This window comes from Melopsittacus undulatus, chromosome 9 (genome assembly GCF_012275295.1).
Source record: "Melopsittacus undulatus isolate bMelUnd1 chromosome 9, bMelUnd1.mat.Z, whole genome shotgun sequence".
Taxonomy (NCBI): Eukaryota; Metazoa; Chordata; class Aves; order Psittaciformes; family Psittaculidae; genus Melopsittacus; species Melopsittacus undulatus.
This window is the reverse complement of record NC_047535.1, coordinates 36,125,132-36,150,148: the sequence shown is the minus strand read 5'-3', so window position 1 is coordinate 36,150,148 and position 25,017 is coordinate 36,125,132. Positions and strand designations below refer to the sequence as shown.

Here is a 25,017-nt window from a genome sequence, read left to right as displayed (position 1 = left end):
TCAAGGCCTGGGCTGTGCAAGTGCAGGACATAGGGAGAATTTCTGCTGGGAAATCTGCTTGGGACACCATAATAAATAACGAGAATAAAGGTTATATCCTAATTGCAGCTGAGCTCCCCGAGCAGAGCTGGGAAGCAGCAGGTTTTGGTGGCTCCATCACAGCCTGGGACATACTACCCTGCTTCTCCATCAGGACCTGTTATTGGGAAATTCAGACCTCACAGCCCAGCTGGAGTTACAGGACAGAGCCCGTTGCCTTCCTAGCTCCTGGCTCAGCATCCTCCTGCTGTCCCTCCTACCTCCACCAGGCAGGAATTCACCCCATCCAAGAGAACAACAGCCACAAGCACTGCAGCCCAGCACAATCATTACCATCCATTAAACAAAGGAGAGCTGGGCTGAGCAGGGATGCTGTGCAGGGATGCTGAGCAGCGATGCCATCGCCCACAGCTGGCTCTAGCTCTGGCCATCGTGGACAGGTCCAGCATTAAACCTCTGCCAGATGTTGTGTCCCAGCCCCCTGGATTAAAGTGTGAACATCCCTGGGGGCGGTGATGGCTGGATGCGGCCGCAGCAGCAAGGCCACGATGGTTTCTGGCTCCAGGGACCTCCAAAGGAACATCAGACTGTTTTAAAAATACTTTATTCTTTAGAAAATAGAGCGGTCAGTACAGTGTGCTCTGCGCCCCAGCTTCACCCCCCCCAGCTTCACCCCCCCAAGGCGATGTCGGCACGTCCAGCACCGCAGCAGGAAAGCAGAGGGCAGGTTCCACCGACCCCGGATCCATCTGCCCAGGGAGGCAGGCGGCTCTGGAGCCCTCGCTGGTACCCAGCAGCAAGGTGCTCCCCCTCCTCCAGCCCCAGGGGGACACGCAGGGGTTGTCACACTTCCCTACATGAGGATTTGGGGTAACCCATGTGATTTTTAACATGGGGCTGCCTCAGAGCAGCAAACCCAGTGATGGATGGAGCTGGGGCACATGGAGGGGGGGACCAGGGCTTTGGGTACCCCTGGCTCCAATCCTGAGCAGGGATGGGGCTGAGTCAGGGCTGTAACCGCTCCCTCCGAGGGGAAAAGGGTTATCGGAGGGAGTCAAAAAGGGGATGCAAACATCACCCAAAGGCAGTGACCTTTCTCCTGTGTTAGGCAGAGCTCCAGCCTTGGGGGAGACCCTCCACCTCTTGCTGGCTGGGTCCCCCCAGGATGAACTCCTGCCAGCAAAGCCCACCCCACGGGGAGGGGTCCTGCCCGCACCCTGAGGGGTGCAGGATCACTCCAGACCCGGACAGAGGGGCTGTGCACACCGAGAGCAGGACAGGGCAGCAAACCCTGGGGCTGGGGGAGCAGGGAAAGAAGCATTTCTCTTTTCAAACAGGAATCCCCACCACCAGCCCCTTCCCTTTGCATAGAGCAGCCTGCAGGCAAGCATGTCCTTCAATCACCCAGGGAACACGGAGAGCAGCAGCTGTGACCCCGGGGGGGGGACAGGAGCAAGGCTGGGGGACATGGCCCTGCTGCTCCCATCCTCCACTGGCAGCCCTGGGGCTTGATAAGGACATGGGGCAAAGAAACACCAAGAGCCCTGAACCCTCCCCATCACTCTGCCCCAGGTGCAAGAACCCATCCTGGTGTTTAGAAAAGGAATGAAATAGGAAAAAAGAAAGGGAAGAAAACCGAGGCTGAGATGGAGGGAAGGATCCCCCGGTCAGCGGACAGGAAGCTGGGCAGCGCTGCAGGGATGCTGTCCTTCACCACCCGATCCTGCGGGATCTAACTGTCCTCGCCGTTCTCACCCGGCCCCTTGATCAGCCGCTTCTGTCCCCGCTTCCCCACGGGCCCCTTGGGCTTGGCGAAGGCCTGCTTGAACGCATGCTGCTTGGGGTGCACCTCCTCGTACAGGAACTCTGCTGTCAGCTCAGCTCCATCGTCGATCTCAATCTGTGCCCAGGAGTGGGGGTTAGCAGCTCCATGGGGTCTTGACACCCACTTTTGGGGCACTCAAAGCCCACCTGAGCCTGGCAGTGGGGCTGGATGTAGGCTGCAGCAAAGCCCGTTGCAGATGCCCAGCACAGGGCTCTGCTCCATCACCTCGGGGTGGGCTCACACTTACCTTCTTGGCTATCTCCAGGCAAAACTCTTGCTCCACAGTGTCCAGCAACCGGCTCTTGCAGCTGGAGTAGAGCATGCGCTCCTTGATGCTGCATTTGTACCCAGGCATGGAGTAGATAAAGACTGCAAAAGAGAGGAGGGCTCATACCACTGTCTGAGATCATGGCTAGGGAGCACCAGGCAGCTGCATCCCACCCTAATCATGGCTTTCCCAGCCCTGAGAGCTCCAGTTTACTCAGTGACAGAAGTGAGCCATCCCATCCATCAACCCTCCCCAGTGCCATGACCACAGCACCCAGAGTGCCCTGCAGCACGCATGGCAGCACCGGAGGGCTTGCCAGCACCCGCCATGGGAGGATGGCAATTGGAAACCAACTCAAGGCTCCCTGCCACATCATCCCTATCCGCACCCCTGCTTGCTCCCCATGTGAGTGATGGTCGAGGGAGAGCAGGGCCCAGCACAGGTTCTAAGCAGTCACTGCCAGTGCTGAGGCTCTCACCGACAGACTCCAGGTAGTCTCCCTCGTGTGAGTGCTTGTACAGGAAGAAATGGTAGCGAGCAGAGTCCTGGGGGATCCTCTTGGGCAGGTCAGCGATCTCCGTGGGGCTTGTATGCACCAGGTCAATGGTCTCCCGCTCCAGATCCAGCTTCTGGTGGACAGAGGGGATGGGGGAGCGGACGGGAGTGAGTGGCAGCATGAGCAGGGGAGGGCAGAAGCTGTGTGAGGGACCTACCAGTTGGATGTAGTTGATTTTCTTCTGCTTGAGCGCCTGGATGGCTTGCTGAGCATCCGACTGCAAGGGGAAGGCCAGGCCCTGCAGGGTCTGGTGCTTGCTCTCCACACTGATCTCAGTCTTCACCTGGGGATGGAGAGCACCCAAGCGTCAGGGCAGAGAGCAGCAATGGGTGCCCAAGGGACAGAAGGGAAACCAGGCCAGTCCTGCAGCAAAAGGCTTCTCATCCAAGGAACTGCCTGACACCCAGCTCAAGGGCATTAAACAACCAAAGTCAACCAAGCTCGGGGTGGTGATGTTTGTCACCGCACCACTGCTCTGGGAGATCACCCATCCCCAGCCATGCACCCCATACCCCATCACTTCATTGCAGCAAAAACCATCTCAAAACCAACATTTCCCAGCCAGTCCCTGGTAGGGATGCTGTGTCCAACACTGGTATGTGTCCACCTCTGATCATCTCTGACCACAATCTGCAGATGATAGGGAAAGCCCTGAAATCACAGTGCTGAGCTGCATGGGTTCCTGACAGTGAGGAGGGCAAGACCCTCCTCGGTGGGTTTAACTGCAGCAGACAATCATTGCTTCCTATGCTGGAGCTGGGGAATGGTAGATCCACAGCTTGGAACGATCCCAGTCACCATCCTCCCTGCAACCCCTGCCAGGCAGAGGCTGCTCTCCATACCCCAAGCAAACACCCTAGTCCAGGAGACCAAACCCACTTCAAAGAGGGAAGAGAATGAGATTGTGGAGATATCACATCACCCTGGGTGCCCCCATCCAGCTCCATCAGGGTCCCTGCCCAGGACTGCAGTGTGCCATGGGCCAGCAGTGGGGAAGGGGGGCAGGACGCGGCAGGCGCGGCATTACCTCCTCGGGGCCAGGGTACTCTACCAGCGATGGGCAGCAGCAGCAGCCCCCCACCATCTGCCACAGAATACAGGGAGACGGCGTCATCCCGACAGCGGAGGAGCCCGGCCCCCCTCAAGACCCCCCCAGTCCAGCAGCGCTAACCCAGGTGCTCTGCAGTGAGCATGGGTCCCTTTCCATTGGGATCAGTTTGGGGGGTTTTGGATAAAGACAATCCAGCCTCTTCTATTATACTTTTTCTTCTTTTCCCTCCCCCTGATAGAGGAAAGGAAGAAAAATCAAGGCATGCCAAGAGAAACACAGAGATTTCAGCTCACAACTCAAAACCAGCCTTTGACACAAGGCTGCCCTTCGTTACAGCAGCCCTTTGTGGTACCCGCACCCCAGGGAGACGATGGACCAGGTGCCTGGAGCAGAACATGCAGAAGAACACCTCCAGGAGAAGGAAGAAAGGGCATCAAGCAGGCAGAGCAGCCTACCATCTCGGTGCTGGAGTCCTGGGAACAGGAATCCTGCGAGCGTGGGGAGAGCAGACACACTGTCAGCAGCACCCCGCGCATGATGAAGGGGGTCTCGTGTGGAACGAGAAGGGGTAGGGGACACACAGGCATGCCAGGGGATGCAGGTGTACCCTGGCTCTGCTGGAGGCCAGGGAAGGTTGGTCCTGGCAGAGCAGGCAGTGACAGGAGCAAAAACTGAGAGGGCAGACAACAGCACTGGGCAGGAGCAGAACAGAGCCCTGGGCCCAGGCCCTGGCAGCCCCACATGCAGCATCTCCACTGACATTCCCATGTCTGTGCCCCATCTCCTTCCAACCTAAGCCAGAGTCTGGAGGAGGTCCCACAGTCATAGCAATAGATTTTGGGCCATCTTCTGCTGAACAACATATACTACAGGTTTGGAGGGGTGAAAATGCCTAAGCCTCTATCCATGCCAAGCATCCTGGAAGATGAACAGGGTGTGATTGCACAGCTCTTAGGAAGCAATTGCTCAATGGTTATGCAGTGCCAGGAGGTCCAGATGACCCCCAAGCTCTGCTGTCCTATCATCACCCCCAGCTGCTGCAGCAGCAGCAAGGGCCTGAGGGCAAGTGCACAGGGCTTCAGAGGATACAGACAAGTTCTCCTGGTCCTACCCTGTGGAGAGGTGCAGTGCAAGGACACTACTACTGCCAACACCTCCAGATCCTCATTGTTCTCCTCTCAAACAAAAATGAGGCTGGGAGGGTTATAGTGGAACTGGAAAGACCTGAAGCTGTAACATGAATCACGCAGAAGTCCAAGAATCCCAAGATGTGGGAACTTGTCCTAGCAACACCAGCTCTCCCCTATACTGCTGTAGTACTGACTCCTTCCCTTTCCAAAACCACGGAAAACTGGCTCATGGAAACAGGGCACGGCCCAGGAAGCGTGCATGGGATGGCTGAGCCCATGCCTTACCCCAGCCCTGGCCTCGCTGGCAGCAAGGGGGATATTTTATCTCCTTTTCCTTAGGTTAACTTTTGTCCCCCTTTCCTCGCTGCTGGCATGGTGCTGACCTTGGCTAATGACCACGTCTATCTCATAATGAAACCTTCATGGGGGGGTTCCAGCAAAGCTTCTGCTCTACCCACCCAACACCAAATGGTACAAATGACATCCCCTTACATGCTGCAATGGCACAGCCACCTCTTCATTCTTCTGCCTCATCCCTCAGCTCCAAAGGCACCTTCCTCTCCTCTTCTGGTTCCCTGCATGATTCTGAGCCTGTGATGCTTCTAGAAAGACTTCCCACTCATGGGTGTTAAGGGAGATCAATGCCAAATTCAAAGCCACTTCTTAGCCCACAGTCAGCTGACAACTTCCAGCTCAGTGAAGCTGGCAACGCATTTTCCAGCTATTTAAAATACATGCATACATACATACATACATATATATTTAAAGCAAATGACATTTTTTTGTGAGCTCCCACCCAGTGATCAAGCAGGAGAGTCGCTCACAACATTGCCTCTGCCCATCCAGTCCTCAAACCAAAGGGAAGGCTTGACTCCTGCAGCCTAAAACCTGCTTTACCAAAGGCTGATCACCCTCCCAGGTGATGTGCAAACCCGAGTCCTTCCTATATCAGTGTAAAAAGCAGCTCTGAAAGCCCTGCAGCTGCTGCCATGCAGCCATTACCTCTCTGCTCCTGTTTTATTACTGCTCTTCCCCTCACACCTCTTCTCCCCATGCATCTGGTGGCTGAGGAGGATCCCAAGGGAGCTTCTGCCAGCTTAGAAACTCAGCCACCTTTACGATGAAGGATGCAAAACCTGGTCAGCATCTCAGAGGGCTGAGCGTCAACAGCATTAGAGGAGAGCAGGTCTGCACCACCACCAGCAGCTCCAGGTGAGGGGCACAGCAAAGCACTTGTGAGCTGGTGGCTTTTAAAGACATAATGTCCCTTATGCCACTTTCCAAATCCTAACAGACTGGTTGAACCCAGGGGGATGTGAAGGGTCCTGAACTGCCAGTGGGTGCATGGGCAGATACATGGAAGTGCTGTGGTCAGGGCTTGCATGGGGGCTGCTTCCCAAGCGGCTGCCAGCCCTCACTGCAGTGAGCAGGGTGCTACAGGCTGAGAGCTGCTCCCATACAGCTGCCTTGCATGGCTCCAGACACTCACTTGAAGCTGCGTTCACCCAGAAGCCATGAGTTACCCTGGGGAGGTGAGCATGGCACTGATCTCCCATCATCTCCTGCTCTGTGCCCCGGTTCTGCCCCTGCACCAACATGAAGACCCTTTAGTGCACCCACTGCTCAGCTGCTTCCCACCTTTAGGTCCACAGGCAAAAAAACATGCATTTTTCTCTCTGGTGCTGACTGATCTCTGTGGCCCAGTGAAACCAAATGGCAGCAGCACCTTTACCTGGCAGCTGCAGCTCATCTCACAAAGGCGAGAGTGGGAAGCAGAGCATGGCAGATCAACCAAGAAACAAGAACCATGACCACTTACCTGGGCCGTATGACCCTGCAAGACACAGCCAAAAAAACCTTCCAAAACTACTCCATCCTGCAGCAGTGCCCAGCCAAGGCAATGGCACAGATGCCCAAAGATGCCAAACAAGCCACAGAGCCACCATCAGCATCTGTCTCTTCTCCAAGCACAGGCACCAGATTGGATCCTCCAGCACAAATCAATCCCCTCCTGGCTGGGAGCTGGGATATCTATGCTAAGACCCACTCAGTGAAGACCACTCTTTGGTAGCATCTCCTAAACACCCCTCAACTGAGCCCCACAGCCATGAGCACCCATGAGCCCCACAGCCCCAGCACAGGCAGAAGAGTTAGGGATGCTCCTCTAGAGAGGAAACCTTTCCACAGCATCTAAATGAAATCCTCCCACCCCAACAAATACTGCTCCTGGGTGGTTTTCCCAACCAGCAAGCAGGATCCCTTTCCCTGCCTCATGTTTCACAGCACCACAGATCTTGGCACAAGCGCCAGGAGATGCCACTGGGGAGACAACACTGTTACAGCCTTGTCTGCCACCAACCCTACCCCATGGCACTTCCACATCCTTTTCCAGTGCATAAGCCCCCAAATTTAGCTAAGATCTGTATTACTTGTGACAGCATCCCTCATTTTAATAGCCATAGAGGAAGAGTATGAGAAAGGATGCCGTGCAGTCCAAGGATAAGTCTGAATTCTTCCTGCCTCCCCCATGACTTCAAACTCAGCTCTGGCTTTTGCCCCAGCACCTAGAGGTTAGAGACTGCTGCCTGCTTTCAGCCTCAAACCATCTTCTGAGTGCCAATTACAGTGAGCAAAACAGAGCCCTGAGCTCATGTCCTAGCAGGTGTAAAAAACAAACAACAACCAGTCTGTAAATTCCTCTTTATGCCACCAATTTGAGTATAAGGATGCTCGGTCCACTCAGCAAGGGCAGGAATGGGTTAAAGTGCAGAGGTACAACAGAGCGCAGTACAAATGAGCCACCCCGGGATGCTCAGATGCTTGCTCCCTGCATCCCACATCCCTGTGTGCTCTGAGGGGCTCAGGCAGACACCTACCTCATTGATGCGGATCTGCTGGAGCTCCTGCTCGGCTGCGGTCAGTGGGGCTGGGGCAGAGCAGGATGACACATGCTTTTGGTAACCGCTCAGGGACACATCCTCCTGCAGGCAGAGGGACGGGGATGGGGAAGGTGTTGGGGTGGTTACTGCTGCAGGGCTGGATGCATCTGCAGCCTTGAGGCTGCATCTGGCCCAGTGGATCTTGGACACTCTCCTTACCAGGAGGATCAACCCGAGGATGCCTCCATGCAAACCCCATGCTTTAAATCTAATTTCAACAGTGCCCATGACCACGCATACCCATTCAGACCACCCTCTCCCTTCCCAGACACCCACGGCTGTGTCAGAAGGAGAAAGCTCCCACCAAGACAGCAGAATGAAGCTCTCGCTGCTGAAGAGACACTGCCACCCTCTGGCGCTTCTTTTCCCACTCAGCATAAAGCTCAGGATCTCCTAGAAGCCTTCCTCCCACCTCTTCTATGGTCTCCATCATGGACCACAGCCATGCAGGCAGGAAAAAGCAGTAGCAGCCACCCAAGAGATCAAAACAGTGTGGGGGACAAACCTTGGTGCTGTTCCCCTGCCAAAATAACAGCATCCACATTCCATCCGGCTTTGGCACCAAGCCTGGACTAGGCTGCCAAAGCTCAGCCCTGAACCAAAGTCTGCCCAGGAACCACCACCATACCTTCACCGTCCCAAACATCTCATCCTTTATGTGCCCCCCACCAAACTCCTTCTTCACCGTTGCTCTGGTAGCAGCGTACAGCATCTTCAGCCGGACCTGCATAGGGAGGGAGGTGGCAAACGTGGTCAGAGGAGCATGACGGGAGCACAGAGCAACACCTCCACACACAACAGAGCTGTCCCACCCTGGCTCTGTAACCTCAGCCACTCCTGGGACAACCACCTGGCTTATAGCACAGGCTAACTTCTACCTGCAGCACCTCCAGGCCAGGAGCAGCCAGGAAAACCCATCCGCGCTGTTTCCAGCACTGCTGGTACACAGCACAGCCCCACCAAGCACTGCCCGTTTATTCTGTGCTTTGCTTCCCATCCCTGAACTCCAGCACATCATTTCTTGCCTGCACCCAGGCAAGTATCACCAGAGTCACCTAAAAGTGACTTGTGCCTTTTGGCACTTCTTTCACATTGTTCTGTAAAACACAGGGAGGAATTCTGGCTCCTTGGTGCACCGTTCTGTTGCAAATAAGACTCTCCAAGGTTGTTGAGAGATACATATTAGAATATATATATTATTATATACACATGTATATGTACATGTACACACAGGTGTGTACACACATAAAACTATATTATTATAATTGTATACGTGTACATATAATAATATATATATGTCAGATACATCTCAACAAATTGCAGTCTTTTCTATATATGTGTGTTATAGAAAATAATACATAACAACGTATAGTTGTTATGACTATATCAAATATATACTTACACATATGACAAATGTATATATTAACTTGACAATAAATCCATATAGATCATACAAAATACATACAATATATAGGTATGTGTGTATGTGGAGAGCATTGCTAAAGACTGGCTACGTGACCGAGGACATGGAGACAGTGACATGTTGCAACTGATTCAAATTTCGGACGGAAAAATACAAAGGAACAAAGTAAATATGTCTTGGTGATGAATTCCAGCCTGATGCCTATGTGAAGCCTGACATGAGCCGAGGATGAAGAAAACTGTGGGTAAAGAAGCAAAAGTAGCAGTGAAAGCAAGATGAGAGGAAACTGGGATGTGTTAAGACACAACAGTGAACTGTTAGCAAGTTTTGGAGACCAGGCTCTCATCCGCTTAATGTAACCACTTGTATCTTAGTTGCTGTGTGCTAGACTGTACATGTACCACAAATACAGCAAGCTATTGATTATGTATCCAATCTTAATACAGCCAGTTATTGTGTATGTATCAAAGTATAATACGCTGAGCCATTGTAAGCAGACGCAGACTATCTTAGCCAATGAATGATTGTTGCTATGCTAAAGGCAGTAGAAAAAGGGTATATAAACATTGTAAGCTTGAGCAATAAACGAGACTTTGAAAGCACTGCTCGAGTCTCCCAGCACTCTGCAACATGTGTATGTGTATATATAAATACATATACATACATATATGACAAGCACACATTAATACAGCAATAAATCTTGATCCCACTGAAAGCCCATTATGGAGATGTGCTCAAGAGGACTGTGTTTTCCAAGCCATACTGCTGGCATCCTCTAACCTAGGCCCCATCCAACCAGCCCTTTGGTGCCTGCCCTCCAGCACCATCTGCAGCCCCACAGGGCACCCAGCAGGGGTCAATGCTGGCCCAGCCTCCCACAGCTCCAAGGGAACCAGCCTGCCTGGTCCTTTGTAAGGCTGATTTTGGAGCAGAGCCCAGAACTGGGCCAGCAGCCACTGTGTGTCAGAACTCATAGGGAGCAGGGCCAGGCTGGACACACGGAGCAAGTCACTGCCAGCACCAGCTCTTCCCTCTGTTGCTTTTGGCCAGAGCCATGGTGGGATGTCTCTGCTTCCCCCTCCACATCCCAGTCCCTCCACCCCCTTACACAGCTCCAAAAGGGAACAGAGACACAGTCCCAGTGTATCTTACTGTGTCTTAAGGACTTCCCACAGCAGTTCCCACTTCTTAACCTGGCACAGTGATGGAGAGTGTGAACAACCTTCCTAACCCCCAGTGCAAAGTCAGCCTGGCCAGCATCTCCTCCCACCTCCACCTCCCAGAGCACACCCGTGTCCCCATGCTGCAGTGTCACAGTGTGGTGTGGTGCTCACCGGGGAGCTGTCGGGGGACCAGGAGATGAAGAGCCACTCATAGCCCTGGGCATTCTGGCTGTCCAGGCGGTACAGCATGTAGCACGGCTGCTGCTCGTCCAGCAAGGGCAGCACGCAGGCATCGTAGTCAGTATCCCAGCGCCGGGACAGCTCTTTGTGGGCCCCCAGCACAAGCTGTTCTGGAAAGAGATGGAAAAGGTGGTGTTAGATGAAAGCAAGGCTCACCTTGCAGGTGCCTCGTCTAAGGGCTCACTGCAGCTCCAGCACAGACAGCAATGCTGTCCTGCAGAAAACCAAATGATGGATCTCAAGCCATGTGCAAGAGTGTACGATGACCCCAGGAGATGCCATTGGGGCTGTGGCTGCTGTGGAGGGGCTGGTTTTCTGCCAGTATCCCACTGCCTCCTCCCAAACATCTCCTCCCCTCCCATGCTCCTCATCATTGAGGTCTCCTATCTGGAGACCATCCATACCCTCCTTCTGCCCTGCTCCCTCCATCCATCTCTTCTTGCTCACAAGAGATGAGACCTCCTCCATCTCACCTGGACAAGCTCTGGGGGCACTAAAACACCTCATCAGGGACATAAGGAAACACCTATATTTGGGGTGTTAAGAAAAATTAAGGTCCCATAACAAAGGCCAGGACAATGAGCCAAAGCTGCTCTCACTGAATTACCCATAACAGAGGGGTGAAAACCAGAGCTGACACCCAAACCCTTGTTTGTGCGGACCAGGGATGTCCCAGAGACCCCAGTCTGCAGAGGGACCATGCTGCCAGGAGAGCTCCAGCTTCTGCAAGTGACCTACATACTTCACACACGTGGTAGCAGCTCAAGTATCTGGAGGGGCTGTTTTCCAGCTGATGTGCAAGCGCTGCTGGGGCTTGGAGCCCCATGAGCCAGGCAATACTCAGCTGGGATTTAAACCCTAGCGCAGGCAAACTGTGAGCATGAAAACTCCCCCTGCAAGGGTCAAACCAAGCTTTGGGATGGCTGGATGGAAAGTGATGGACCTGGAGATGATCAGCTGGAAAACAGCCTGTATTTTTATTCCATTTTTAGGCCTAGAAATGTGTTTGGGGGGAGATGTTTGGACTCAGAACAAGATGGAGGAAAGTCTGGAGGTGCCACAACAAAATGAATTGGGGCCTTGGACAGTTGGCACTTGAGGGGATGCTCGGCCTGGCATGCAACCTGCCCATTGGGAGCCAGAGAACCCCTGGCCAGGGACTCCCCCTCCTGACCCATCCAGCTCAGCAGCTCCAAATCTCATGGCAGGAAAGCTTTTAAGGAAAATGGCTGAAGAATAAAGGGTTTGGGATGAATTGCTCTTTCCATCCAAGCAGGGTATTCCCCTGCCAACAGCAGCGCAGCCCTTCCAGGCCCAGTGCTGTGGAAGCTGCCATCACACACTGAACCCATAATTATTTGCACACAAAAGCACATGCTATCAATAGAGTCAGGACAAGGACATCAGAGAAAAAGGTGCTGAAAACACTTTACCTTCAGCAAAATTGCCTGTTTTGAGAAAGAGAAGTATAAAACCCTCAATATACCCCTAGAATAAAGCCTTGTAAACAGATCTGCACATCGCAAAGACCTGGAATCCTAAAAAGACCACAAGGAATTTCATCTGGCCAAATTCATGGGCAGTTCACAGGTGTCTCCACCTGCCGAACATCCCAACACCTCACCCAAAAGAAAATCATGCCGAGTCACTCCGGGCTATTCCCAGGCTGCTTCCCCTGGGCTGGAGGAACCTGCCTGCCACTGGGCTCTTTGCAGTTCTGCTCATCCCATTCCTCCCTGGGAAGCACTGGGAAAGGGAAACACAGAGCAGCTGCCCTTGGGCAAAGCATCACTGTCAGCATGGGCTGCTTCAGGCTTCACTTTTGCAGGGCACTGCTGCTGGACAAAGCGCAGCTGGGAGCATGTTTCTGGCCTCCGAGGTACCCCCAGCACTCACAGCAGGCAGGCTGCCTGGCTCTGAAATGCCCCTACACCTAAAACCATGCTGGACCACAAGCTGCCTTTGCACCAGAATACCATTGCTGACCCTTGGTGCACATCCTGATCCCCACCACTCCTTCCCCTTCCAACCTCAGCTTCTTCCAGCAGGTCCCTAAAGGCAACATCAGAGTTCCCAAAGGGTTGCTCAGCCATAGCTGCTGTCTTGGGGGCCCAGACACAGAGCATCTGCCACAAGGCTCCTTGTACCATCTTCCTCTCCTTCCATCCACTGATGCCTGCTCCACAATGCCCCAAGACAAATAGGGCAGAAGGTCCCCTGAAAGCCATTGAGCAGAACTAGAGGTCCATCTTCCACATCCCCTGCACATGCAGGCAGCTGGCACATCCTCCCCACACACCCTGGGACACATCCCATCCAGGGTCTGCTTGCTCAAGTCTGTCCATCCAGCTTTGACATCCGCCTGGACACTTACTACTGCTCAAACGTCCTTCTCTGGTGGGTAGCAGCAGACTGATGGCCCCTGTGCTACAGAATGGTGGTGGCCAGAGGCCAAGCACCTCGTTCCAAGTGATGTGGGCAGGCAGACAGCAGGGCCATGTGCCAGGCTGGTGGGACCACACCACATTGTCTCCAGCAGGCCAAGCCCTTCAGCACAGATCCATCTGCTGCATACAGGAGCCTCAGGCTCCACCGCATTTCAGAAGCCTTTGCAGACACCCAAGCTCCTCCAGCACTGCCCATGGCTGGTCCAGGCCAGACGAAAGGAGCCAACAGGGTGGAAGAACCACACTGTGAAGCACAAAGCACTATCAGGTGATGTTGGTTCATGCAGAATGATGATGCCACATTGGACAGATAAATACATCCCATTCAGCCTGGGTGGAGGTGGTGGGATGTGGTTTTAACTGAAAGTAAAAAGTCCCCCTTGCTGGCATCACTGGCCACGACCCAAAGTCAGCAGCACAAGCTCTAGGACCCTAAATCCAGGCTTAGGGGCATCTGTGACTTACCTTAACACAAACCCAATTCCTACTTCTTAAAAGCAAAAGGAGCCAGAAAGCAAAAATGTTGTCAAAGATGCTCAGAGAAACAACGTAGACATCACATCCTAACACATGGAGACCTCGCCAGGGGCAAACCCAACACCACTGAACTCTGCACTGGCCCTGCTGATGTGCCCCATACATTTCAAGCCATGGTACTCTTTGAAATGGGCCTCTGCAGCCCCTCCAAAGGCCAGCACAGGCTCCTAATGACTATGTCCACCTCGATGTCCTGGTGGCCGACCCGAGGGAGGTGATGACAGCAGCTTGGCAGGACATTAACATCCCTGCTGCCTTGAGAAACAAGTCATTCATATGCAATTGTATGAGGCTGAGGTGATGGAAAACCTACACCAGGGAGGCTCCCCGATGGGATGTTCAATCAGTGCTTTGCTGCACTTGTTTGTTTGATAGATGTAGAGGCCACCCAAAGGCATGGGATAAACGTGGGCAGATTGGTGCCAGCAAACTGGGCTAGGGGCAGCCCCATGCATGAGAGCAGGGGCTGGGACAGGATGGGCTTCAGAGTGTAGCATCCCTTGTGGGATGCAATCTGGGTCCAATGTTGAGCCCCACACCAAGGAGGACCCCCCTCACCCATCCCTGCCCAGAGCATCTCCTTTCCTGGCAAGGAACACCATGCCCAAGGAGGAAGATGCTGCCTATGACCCCTGACCATGCCACCCACCGTTCCTGCGTGGCTCCTAAGATACAATCTGGCACAGCAGCAGCAGAAGTCCCCCGGAGCCCAGCACTGATCCCAGGTGCCAGCAAAGCTGCTGCTCCCCAGCCTGGAGCTGCCCCAGGGCTCCAATAGCTGCTGATCACCAGCACACCCAGATTTTGGGCTTAGATTTCAGGTCTGGGCTGCCGGGGAGTCCCAGCAGCGTTTTCCTTGGGGTCTCCAAAAAACCAAGCTGGCAGCACAGCGGCAAAGAGGAAAGGAGGAGACAGAGGTGAAACAGAACCGACATGGTGTAAACCAGAGCACTGGAAAGCCACACTTACCGTCCTCAATGATGACCTTGATGAGCCGAACTGAACCGTTTCGGGCTTTGGCAAAAAAGTCCCTTAATTCCGTGGTGGCTGAAAGAACCAGAAACATGGTGATGAGCAGTGTGGCACTGGAAGCAAGCACTGGCTGCTTGGCACTGGCTGGGGGGAGAGCACCTTGGAGGAGAGAGACTGAAAAATAGCTAAAAAAATCTGTCTTGCTAAAGAAATAAAAGGTAATAAGAATAATAACACAAAACCCCAACAGCTGGGAGCAAAGTGCTGTGTGTGCCCCAGGCGTCAGAGTTACACAGCAGCTGGGAGCACATGTGATCCAGAGAACCTGATACTTGGCCTGCGTGAACATAATCACCCAAATTTAGACGATGGCTTGGCCGGCACAGGCACGGAGAGCTCAAGTGACAAGTTTGTTCTCTTCACGCAGCAGTATGGTTTGGGTATGGAGGGTGGCTGGAAGATGTCTGCACAGGTTGTGACATCCCAGGCTTGTGACACGTGTCAGGGATGCTGCTCCTGAGGTGGCTGGGACGAGCATGACTCCAGACTGGAGGCACTGGTTTGAAACTGAGCCTCTACAGAAGGGAAAGGCAACGGTCCAGGGTTGTGCTCCAGAGCTGGCAGGGGTTTGGTTGCAGAAGGTTTCTGGGGAGCCACCTTCCTCCTCATCCTCCCTCCCTGTGCACCAGGCACCAGCAACCGGTCTTTGGCATCCTATCAGGGATAACAGTGGGCAGTGGATGTTGAAGGGGCAGCCCACAGCCAGTGTTGGAGCCTAAATCTGCCCATGCTGAGCGCATCACTGGTGCAGAGCTCCCATCCCACCTGGACATGCTACATGGGTAGGAAATGTTCGAGAGATGCAACCTGGAGGGGCACAGACCCAGTGAGGAGCATCTCCCAGCCTGGCTCCCTCTGAAAGCCCCTTTACATGCCTGAGCTCTTTCCTGATGTGGCTGCACAGTCAAGGGGTCCTGTGAGTTCAAAGCCACAGGCAGCTCTCTGCTTGTTAGAAACACTAAATAAACCAGTGCTGCAAGGATTAGAGACCTGGGCAGAAGCCCCTTAGTCCACACCAGGATCCGCACTTGGAGCTGCCACCAGCAGCTCCCCACTCCCAGCACTTTGCTGTGCTGCTTGTCCATCACTGACCACCAGCTGGAGCTGCACACAGCAGGAAGGAGCTCTGCATTGGTCCCTTGGAGCCTGAAAGCATTCACGATCAAGGTACTTTGCAAAGAACGCCGTCCCTACATCAGCTGAAAGGTGCTGGACAAGCCATCTCCTGCCACCAAGGGCTGTACCCATTCTGCTTCAGCCCCACCAGCAGTGGGTACCACTCTTTGGCACAGCCCCCCAGCATCACCTTTGGGGGAGCCTTGATGTTACCACCTGCCCAGGGGACACAGGGGCTGCTCCCCCCCAGCCCCCAAGGGAGAAGGAGTGGGCACAGATGTGTCCCCATGCACAAACACTGATGATGATGCAGGCAGAGAGATGGACAGAGGGATGCTCCCCCAGGGAACTGCTGCCTGTCCCCCAGTGACACATCTAAGACACATTTGCTCCACCACCAGCTCAAAGCCTGCTCTGAGCAGAGACATGTCCAATGGCTTCCCCTCCCGTAGAGAGAAGAGGCACAAATGAGAAAGAGCTGCAGCTGATACTCTGCAAACAGCAGTGCTCCCATACAAACCCAGAGCTGCCACCCCAGGGGGAGTGGGCACAAAGACACTCCAGGGAAGGCACCTCAGTTGCTAATGGCATTTTAGGGGACACACAGAGGTTATTGCTGGCATAACCCCACCATGAGCAAACCATCCTTCTCCCTCCATCAGCATTGAGGCACATGGCTCTCCCTGTTCCCAGAGCAGACCTTCATCCTCTCCCAGTGCCGGCTGGGAGCTCACCCTGCTCCTGCTGTTGCCACCCAAAGATGCTCTGATATTTTTAGCCCCTTTCCCCATTAAGAGTGGCTGTTTCCTTCTGGGAGCATCTGTGGTTACTGCAAACAACACAAGGCGGAAGAGGAGGGGAAAAAAGAGACATTTATACACCCAGAAAACCTCATGCAGGAGACAAAAGCTCCTAATAAGCATTAAGCTTCACTGACTGCTATTACACTACCAAAATAGGAGAGAATAACACCAGTCTTGGATGTTTCTACAGCACAAGCTTCAGAGGAGAAAGATGAACATCCTGCAGTGCTAGCTGGCTGCAAATCCCTCCGGCCTGAGCCCATCCTTCCCAGAACACAAGGCAGTCCGGAAAATCAGGAGTCTGTGCAAATACAACCCCTCAGCCCACTTGGAAATACTGGGAATGCCAAGAAGTACTGGGTTGACAGCTGGGATGACTGACGAGTGATTGACAAGTGACAGAGAAGCACTGGGACCTGTGAAGGTACAAAGGGGCTTAAGGCAATGGGGAAAAGCACAAATGCTGCTGGAGAAGCTGAGTGCAGGATGGGAAATACTGCTAGGATACTGCCAAGGAGGGTGATGCTTTCCAGAGGAGGCAGCAGCAAAGGCTTCAACAAAACCTCAAAGCAGGCTTCCAAGCTTTAATTCTGCTGAAATAAAGAAATAATAATAATAAAATAAGTGTTCTGCTGAAATTAAAAAACATTTATTTTTTTTAAAGGCAATTTTCATTTAAATTAACAAAAAAATCACTGGGGTGTTTTTGCCATCCCCTTCTGTCTCCCGTGATACAGAGCCAAGAGCCAGTGAGCCAGCAAGGAGGGAGAGGAATGAGCCAGCGAGGGTTTTCAGCACGAGCTCAGCAACTGCTTCATTGGGTATGATTACGACTTAACTGGCACAGCAGACGTGATGAGCTGGCTCGCATGCCATATTAATATAGAATTCCATGGCCAGCTCTGGAACACACGCAGGGAGAAGACCGTACCCTGAGATGGAGGCAGAGATACCAGCGGTATCCTGCTGCCAAGAAGTCTCTAGGACCCAAGTCAAGGGCTGAAAAGCCATGTGTGGGGAACCCATACAAATCAGGGAAAGGGAGGAGTGATGGGGCAGAGGACTGGACAGGAACCCACACATCCAACTCACCCTTGAGACATGGGTTCCTGGAAAACCCTGGAACAAGAAGGCCAAAACAAACCCAACTTGGGCTATAGCCAGCAGGAACCTACTGCAGCCAAGCTGCATGAGATCAACCCAACTTCCTCCAGAAGACCCACAGACCTGTGGGCTTCGGGACCTCCAGCTCAGCTTTTAAACATGTCTCCATGTGTCAGAAGCCAGTTTGGGAAACACGCTGGTAGTGAAGCTCTATGGCAGGGGCACAGAACTGCATGGGTCATGGGTAAAAGGCTGAGGTTCTTAATGACTTCTTTGCCTTGGTCTTCACTGGCAAAGGCTCTGACCACACCACCCAAGTCTTGGAAGGCAGACGTTGGGACTGTGAGAATGAAGACCTTGGGCCCACTGTACAAGAGGATCTGGTCTGAGACCACCTTAAGAACCGGAACGTACACAAGTCCATGGGACCTGATGAAATCCATCCATGGGTCCTGAAGGAGCTGGTGAATGAAGCTGCTCAGCCACTGTCCATCCTATTTGAAAAATCATGGCAGTCAAGTGAAGTTCCCGACAACTGGAAAAGGGAAACATAACCCCCATTTTCAAGAAGGGGAAAATGGATGACCTGGGGAATTACAGACCAGTCAGTCTCACCTCTGTGCCTGGCAAAATCTGGGAGCAGATTCTCGTGGAAGACATGCTAGGGCACATGAAAAACAACAAGGTGCTTGGTGACAGCCAGCATGGCTTTACTAGGCGGAAATCCTGCCTGACCAATGTGGTGGCCTTCTATGATGGGGCTACAGAACTGATGGACAGGGGTGGAGCAGTTGATGTCATCTACCTGGACTTGTGCAAAGCGTTCGACACTGTCCCACACGACATCCTTGCCTCTAAATTGGAGAGACATCAATTTGATAGGTGGAGCACTCGGTGGATAAAGAACTAGCTGGATGGCTGCATGCAGAGTGTTGTGGTCAATGGCTCAATGTCTGGCTGGAGACCAGTAACGAGTGGTGTCCCTCAGGGATCGGTGTTGGGACTGCTCTTGTTTAACATCTTTGTTGGTGACATGGACAGTGGGATTGAGTGCACCCTCAGCAAGTTCACCGATGACACCAAGCTGTGTGTTTCAGTCAATACACTGGAGGGAAGGAATGCCATCCAGAGGGACCTGGACACACTTGTGAGGTGGGCTGATGCCAACCTCATGGAGTTTAACCATGACAAGTGCAAGGTCCTACACCTGGTTCAGAGCAATCCCAGGCACAGCTACAGGCTGGGCAGAGGAGAGATTCAGAGCAGCCCTGAGGAGAAGGACTTGGGGTGTTGGTTGATGAGAAAATGAACATGAGCAGCTTCAGTGTGTGCTTACAGCCCAGAAAGCAACTGTATCCTGGGCTGCATCAAAAGGAGCGTGACCAGCAGGTCAAAGGAGGTGATCCTGCCCCTCTACTCTGCTCTCGTGAGACCTCACCTGGAGCATTGTGTGCAGTTCTGGTGTCCTCAACATAAAAAGGACATGGAACTGTTGGAACAAGTCCAGAGGAGGCCACGAGGATGATCAGGGGCTGGAGCACCTCCTGTATGAAGACCGGCTGAGAAAGTTGGGGCTGTTGAGCCTGGAGAAGAGAAGGCTGCGTGGAGACCTCAGAGCAGCCTTCCAGTATCTGAAGGGGCCCTACAGGGATGCTGGGGAGGGTCTCTTCATTAGGGACTGTAGTGATAGCACAAGGGGTAATGGGTTGAAACTTAAACAGGGGAAGTTTAGATCAGATATAAGGAAGAAATCCTTTACTGTTAGGGTGCTGAGGCACTGGAATGGGTTGCCCAGGGAGGTTGTGAATGCTCCATCCCTGGCAATGTTCAAGACCAGGTTGGACAGAGCCTTGGGTGCCATGGTTTAGTGTGAGGTGTCCCTGCCCATGGCAGGGGGGTTGGAACTGGATGATCTTAAGGTCCTTTCCAACCCTAACTATTCTATGATTCTGTGATCTCTCAGTGTAGGAGGTACCAGAAGCTGGATCAAGCAAAGCCTCCTTGGGAGACTCAGGTGGTGGCTCCAGGTTTAGTCCACATTTCACTGAACACTTCTGGCACTGCAATAGTGCTTCCTGCAGCTGCGAGGTGGGAAGCTAGAGGAGATGGAAATGGATGCTGGAGAATTCACCGTTCTCCTGGCAGGCTGCAGAAATGGGCTGGGGAAAAAAGAGATAGGATGAAACTCAATAGGAAGCCAAGCACTGTAACGAGGAGAAGGACCAGCTGCAATGATGCAGGGCAGGGTCCAGCAGCTACAGAGAAGAGAGGTGGGTCACAAGCCAAGTTCAGGTTAATCGCTTCATGTTATTGCAGGCAAAGTCATTTGTGAAGGCACAAACAAAAGCATAACCATGTTATTTGGTGCTGACAAGGCTGTGGGCATAGCACAAACAGCATGTCAAAGCTCAGCATCTGCAAGGAGCAAGGCACAGGCTGGACAGCACATATGCCACAAGGTGCAGTGCGCAGGAGCAACTGAAGGAACCAGGGTTAGTCAGCCCAGAGGAGAGCACAAACAACTTGTGGTTTTGCAGCCAGCAACATCAGGTCCCAGATTGGCACTTGGGGAATCTCCTGATGGGAGTGACCAAACCCCAGGAAGGACAACATCCTTCCATCCCTGCCCTGGAAACCTTCAGGGATGCTGCTGTTTGGAGGCAGGGTGAGCTCAATGGCATCTTGAGGAACCTTCTGGCCTTTCTACAAGGCACCCCAGCCATGAAACACCCTCCTGCAGACATGGTGGGCATCTGTGCCTCCTCAACCACCCCCCCATGACAGCCCCAGAATCGGTTCCAGCAGAGTCGTGCAGCACCTCCCTCTCCAACCTTTTGTAGGCTGCAGATGAGTTGTCCCCTGTTCATGAGCCACCTGCCTTTAGCAGCCCACTAACAGTGTGTCCCGTGTACCACAAAACCTCCCAGCCCAGCAGCTCCTGCACCCATTTGGGATGGAGGGCATCCACAGAGATTGTGGTTTGCCCAGCGGTGGCCTTTAGGTGGCCCTGACCACCCAGGCCAGCTGCCAGAGAAGAGGAGCTCACAGTGAGAAGGCACAAGCTTGCCTTAAAACAGTGCGAGACAGAGCAGCTTGTGGGTACCACCCTGCCACAAAGCTGCTCCAAAACTGAGCCTTGTTGCTGGTGTTTACAGCCCTGACAAGCTTATCTGAGCAGAGCCGGGCTGGAAGGAGGCTGGAGGGAGACAGAGGCACCATGCAATGACAGCCGTAGCCACAGCAACGGGCTGGTCTCTCTGTAGGGATGTCAGGGTGCCAGCGGAGCCACCTGCACAACCCAGGGAAGAACAGGAGATGGAGGTGAAAGCCCCACCATCCCCTGCATCTTTTCCTCCTCCATCCTCTCACTCACTTGTTGGGGGAACAACAGGTTTTTGGCTTATCTGACCCTTCCCAATCCCCCTGCATCCCGATGACAGTACCCAGCTCCCAGATCAATAATACATGCTCCCTGAAACAGATGCCTCTCTCAATACATTGAGTCACCTTGCACTCCCAACGGGAAACCCGAGCCTCTGCCCATCAATCTTTCATTCCCTGGACATAATCTTCAAGTTGATGTGACTCCAAGTGGCTGCTTCCCTTTCACTGTGCAGGGCACAGCGTGCCTGGGATGCAACAGGGTAACTCAGCCAAAACCCAGCCACAAACCTGGGCAAAACTTGTCCAAGCTCCAGGGATATTTGGCTGGAGAGTAGTCAGGATGTTGATGGGTAAAACACAGTTATAGCTGCACTTACAACTCCTTCCCTATACAAGCAGCTCTGCCCAGCTCATTCCAGAGCATCCAAGAAAGGGCACAACTACACCAGGCACAAAATAGCTGTTGCTGCTGCTAAAATTCCTCCTTTTCAGTGTATCCCAGTGTAACTCCGTCACGCAGCGCCTGCTCAACATTCCTGCTGCACAGAGCTTTTCTGCTGACGCCTGTGGCTCGCTGCTTTAAGCACTAAGAGGATTTCATTCCTCACCATGGAAAAAAGAAATATGTCCTTGCAGGAAATCTTTTCTCTGGGAAAAAGCTGCAGATGTCAGAAGAAAATAGAGGAGGAAAGAAAAAAAGGCAAGAGAGGACACAGCAAAGCTTTTCTCCCTATTTTCCGAGGGGCTGAGTGGTATCCTGCAGGATTTCAGGCAGAAGACTCCTGCTGCATATAGCAAATCCTGCCCAGAGACTTTAAGCCACCTGCCTGGCACCAGCCTCATGCTTCTCAATGCTTGGTTTTCCACACACATACCAGGGACCTGCCTTGTCTCCACTTCACCACCTTGGACTGGAACTACTTGGCTCTTCCATCGCTCCAGGCTGGGCAGCACCCACCCTGCAGGCAGCATCAGTTGGATCCAGCTGGCACCACGGCATCTTGAAGCAAAGCAGAGTGCCAGCACACATGGTCCTGCCCTGCCTGCAGGTTGCTGTTCCTTTCCTCTGCCAAGTAAAGGCACCACTGGCAGCACTGGTTTGAGTGTTGGGAAGGACAGGGACACAGGAACAGATCCTGGCAGTGATCTCATTGCATTTACAGCCTCTCCATACTCACTTTCTGAGGGAAGCCCTGGCCTACTATTGCCTTCCTAAGGTTTTAAACTCAAACAGTGAAAGCTGTCCCCATCTAATGCAAAAATCCACACTGAACCCTCCCAGCCATAGTCAAGAAGCAAATTTCCAGCCCCAAAAAGCCCACAGTAACCCTCGATAGCTTCCAACTACCTCCCCAGCCCAGCAGTCTCCATGGCAGCCCTGTTTCCTCACCAGAACCTTAAAGGAAGCTGCCACAGATACCTAAAAAGATAATAATTAACCTCTTGCCTCTGTGTGAAAGGCTCAGCCCTGATAAAACACTCCGAATCTGCGGCTGTTCACTGCCATTGCTCCTCCTCTCCGGGGACAACCTGCTTCTCCCCAGCAGCCAGGATGACTCAGTATCATCACAGCAGGGGGCTGCTCTGGGGGGTCCCCATAACCCATCCCCCTGCTCTCACTGATGTAGCACAGGGTCAACCAAAATCTCTCACCAGCTTGGCCACAACCTCCCCTAAGCCAACCAGCAGCAGGTCCGATTATAACTCACCAGGAGCAAATGCCTTCCTGCAAATGGGGAGAAATGGGAATGCAAAAACACAAAGTGATGTGCACACAAGAATACCAAGGCCCCAGAAAGAGGCAGAAAATCCCTCCTCCTCCTCGGCAAACAACAGATCTCAGCGTCTCAACAGAGCGGATGAAAGTAGCAGCTGGATTTCTGTTCCTCACCCGGTATCGAATCTGCTCTCTGTTGAGCAGAGGAATTTAATTTGATCACCATGCCAGGGTGGGAAGGACTGAAATACCTCAACCCCCCACCAGTGTAGTTGCCTTAAAACCCAGAGCACCCAGTTCAGCATCACAGGTGTTGGAGGGGCAGATTTGCATTCAGAGAGGAAACAGCCACTTCCTGGACGAGGGACCACGCAGCAGGAGATGGAAGAGAGAACCCGACAGGCAGGGATGCCCAAGATGCTATAAGAACCACCACCCAACACAAGGTCCTCTTCATAATCACAGGAGGGTTTCATGCCACCCCTTGGTGGGATCTTGGGGACCTGCTGCCTGGGCAGAGCTGTTGGGTCTATCCCCACCCTGCACTGATCACAGCTCCCCAGGGGAAGTCAAAGTCTCTTCCCCTTTCCAGCAGGGCTGTTGATAGGCCCTTGGGCAATGACAACTCACTGCGACTCCCAGAGCTCATCCTAGAGCTCATCCCAGAGCTCATCCCAGCAGGGTTTGCCTCGGTTGGTGGGCAACCAAGGTCGGTGAAGGTCGTGCTCTTAGAGAGCAGTTCATTGGCTTTGCTAAGCCGGAGCATCCCCAGCAGTCGCAGGGATCAACCAGGCACAGAGGGGAGCAACAGGCAGCGGTCTCCTGGGGTACAGGTAGTGAGATAGGCTTTGTCTGCACCAAACCCTACCAGAGAGCTCTGCAGAGCTGGCACACAGAGAGGTCAGGTGGGTGCATCCTCTTTTAGTTATAGGGTTTTTTACAGTGGGGAGCACATTCAGCTTCCGGCCTCAGCTTAAACCAGCAGCAGCAAACCTGAGCCCAAAAGCTGTCAGCACTCCCAGGCAAAGCAGGAGAACCATCTGAGTGCCATCACTGACCACTTCTCAACTACAACTCCTCCACAAGCACCTGGAAAGGAAGGATGCTTTCAACCATGCACTCAAGGAACAAGGATGCTCTTGCCATGTAGGAACAGCAGCCACAAATCCCACACCCTTGTGTGAAGGTGCTGGCTGTGAGGAAGGGAGCTGCAAAGCCAATGTCCCAGCTCCCCTCCTGGGGCACGCACTGGGACTGGCAGGGAGCAGGGCTTCAGGGCCAGCTGCTCTCACATCCCTGCTCGCATATTGATTGGGTTACATAAATTATGCAGCACCTCCACTCCTGATTAATATTGTTAATTGAGTTGGCAGCAGGGAAATACCGTGCGGGCACAATCACACATCAAACGCGGCCATAAATGCAGAAGCTGTTGTTTCAGGGGGCTGGCCAGTCCTGTAGGCAGTGTGCAGAGAGAGTGGGGAGCTTCCCCCACACACCACGGCAGCAGCCAGGCAGGAATCTCCCGAGGCTCCCTGCATCCCCGCCGGCAGCAGGCGCAGGGCCGGGTCCGAGCATCACCCCATAGCGGGCAGTGGCCGGGTCCGAGCATCACCCCATAGCGGGCAGTGGCCGGGTCCGAGCATCACCCCATGGAGGGCAGATGTGGAGGGGGCTGCGGCGGAGCAGCTCTGCGGGGGTTAAGGTGCTGCCGCAGCGGTGTCACAGCTGTACCATTGGTGTCACAGCGGTGTAGTGAGCATTAACCCAGACAAAGGGTGAGGAGAGACTCTCAAAGGCAGCACCTCCCGGAGCCAGACCCCTCCTTCACCTTCTACCAGCACCCAAACGCTCCAAGCCTGTCTCCATACCCCCCCACCCCCTCCAGCTGCTTGCAGGGAAACCTGCCGGCTCCTTCGGGAAGGTTCATCTGATCGCCCCCATCACCGGTACCGCGACACCGCCACAGGGGCCGGGGGGTGCTCAAGGTGCCTCCCGATGGGGGTGCGAGGAGCAGCCCTGCTCATGGCGAGCGGCCCGAGCCCACCCCGAGGGAAGGGACAAGGACGGGCTCCGCTCACCGTGGATGCCGGTCTGGTGAGTCATGGCTCCGCTCCGCTCCGTTCCACTCCGGCTCCGCCGCGTCCCGGGCAGGAAACGGCTCCGCGGGCACCACGGCCGCTTCCGGAGCCCAGAGCCGCCGCCCGCACCGCACCGCCCCGGGGCGGAGCCGGCTGCGCACT

General features: G+C 53.7%; 1 protein-coding gene across 1 annotated transcript; it reads right to left on the bottom strand.

The window, feature by feature from the left end:
- Positions 1–707: 707 nt before the first annotated feature.
- TWF2 (twinfilin actin binding protein 2) lies at positions 708–24,973 on the bottom strand. Its single transcript, XM_034066310.1, is given in 13 exon segments — positions 708–1,939; positions 2,112–2,233; positions 2,611–2,761; positions 2,846–2,971; positions 3,716–3,772; positions 4,195–4,281; positions 4,284–4,379; positions 6,689–6,703; positions 7,746–7,850; positions 8,437–8,532; positions 10,566–10,744; positions 14,588–14,665; positions 24,856–24,973. Coding segments are annotated over 13 exon segments (1,305 nt in total). The 5' UTR covers positions 24,881–24,973; the 3' UTR covers positions 708–1,771.
- Positions 24,974–25,017: the final 44 nt, after the last annotated feature.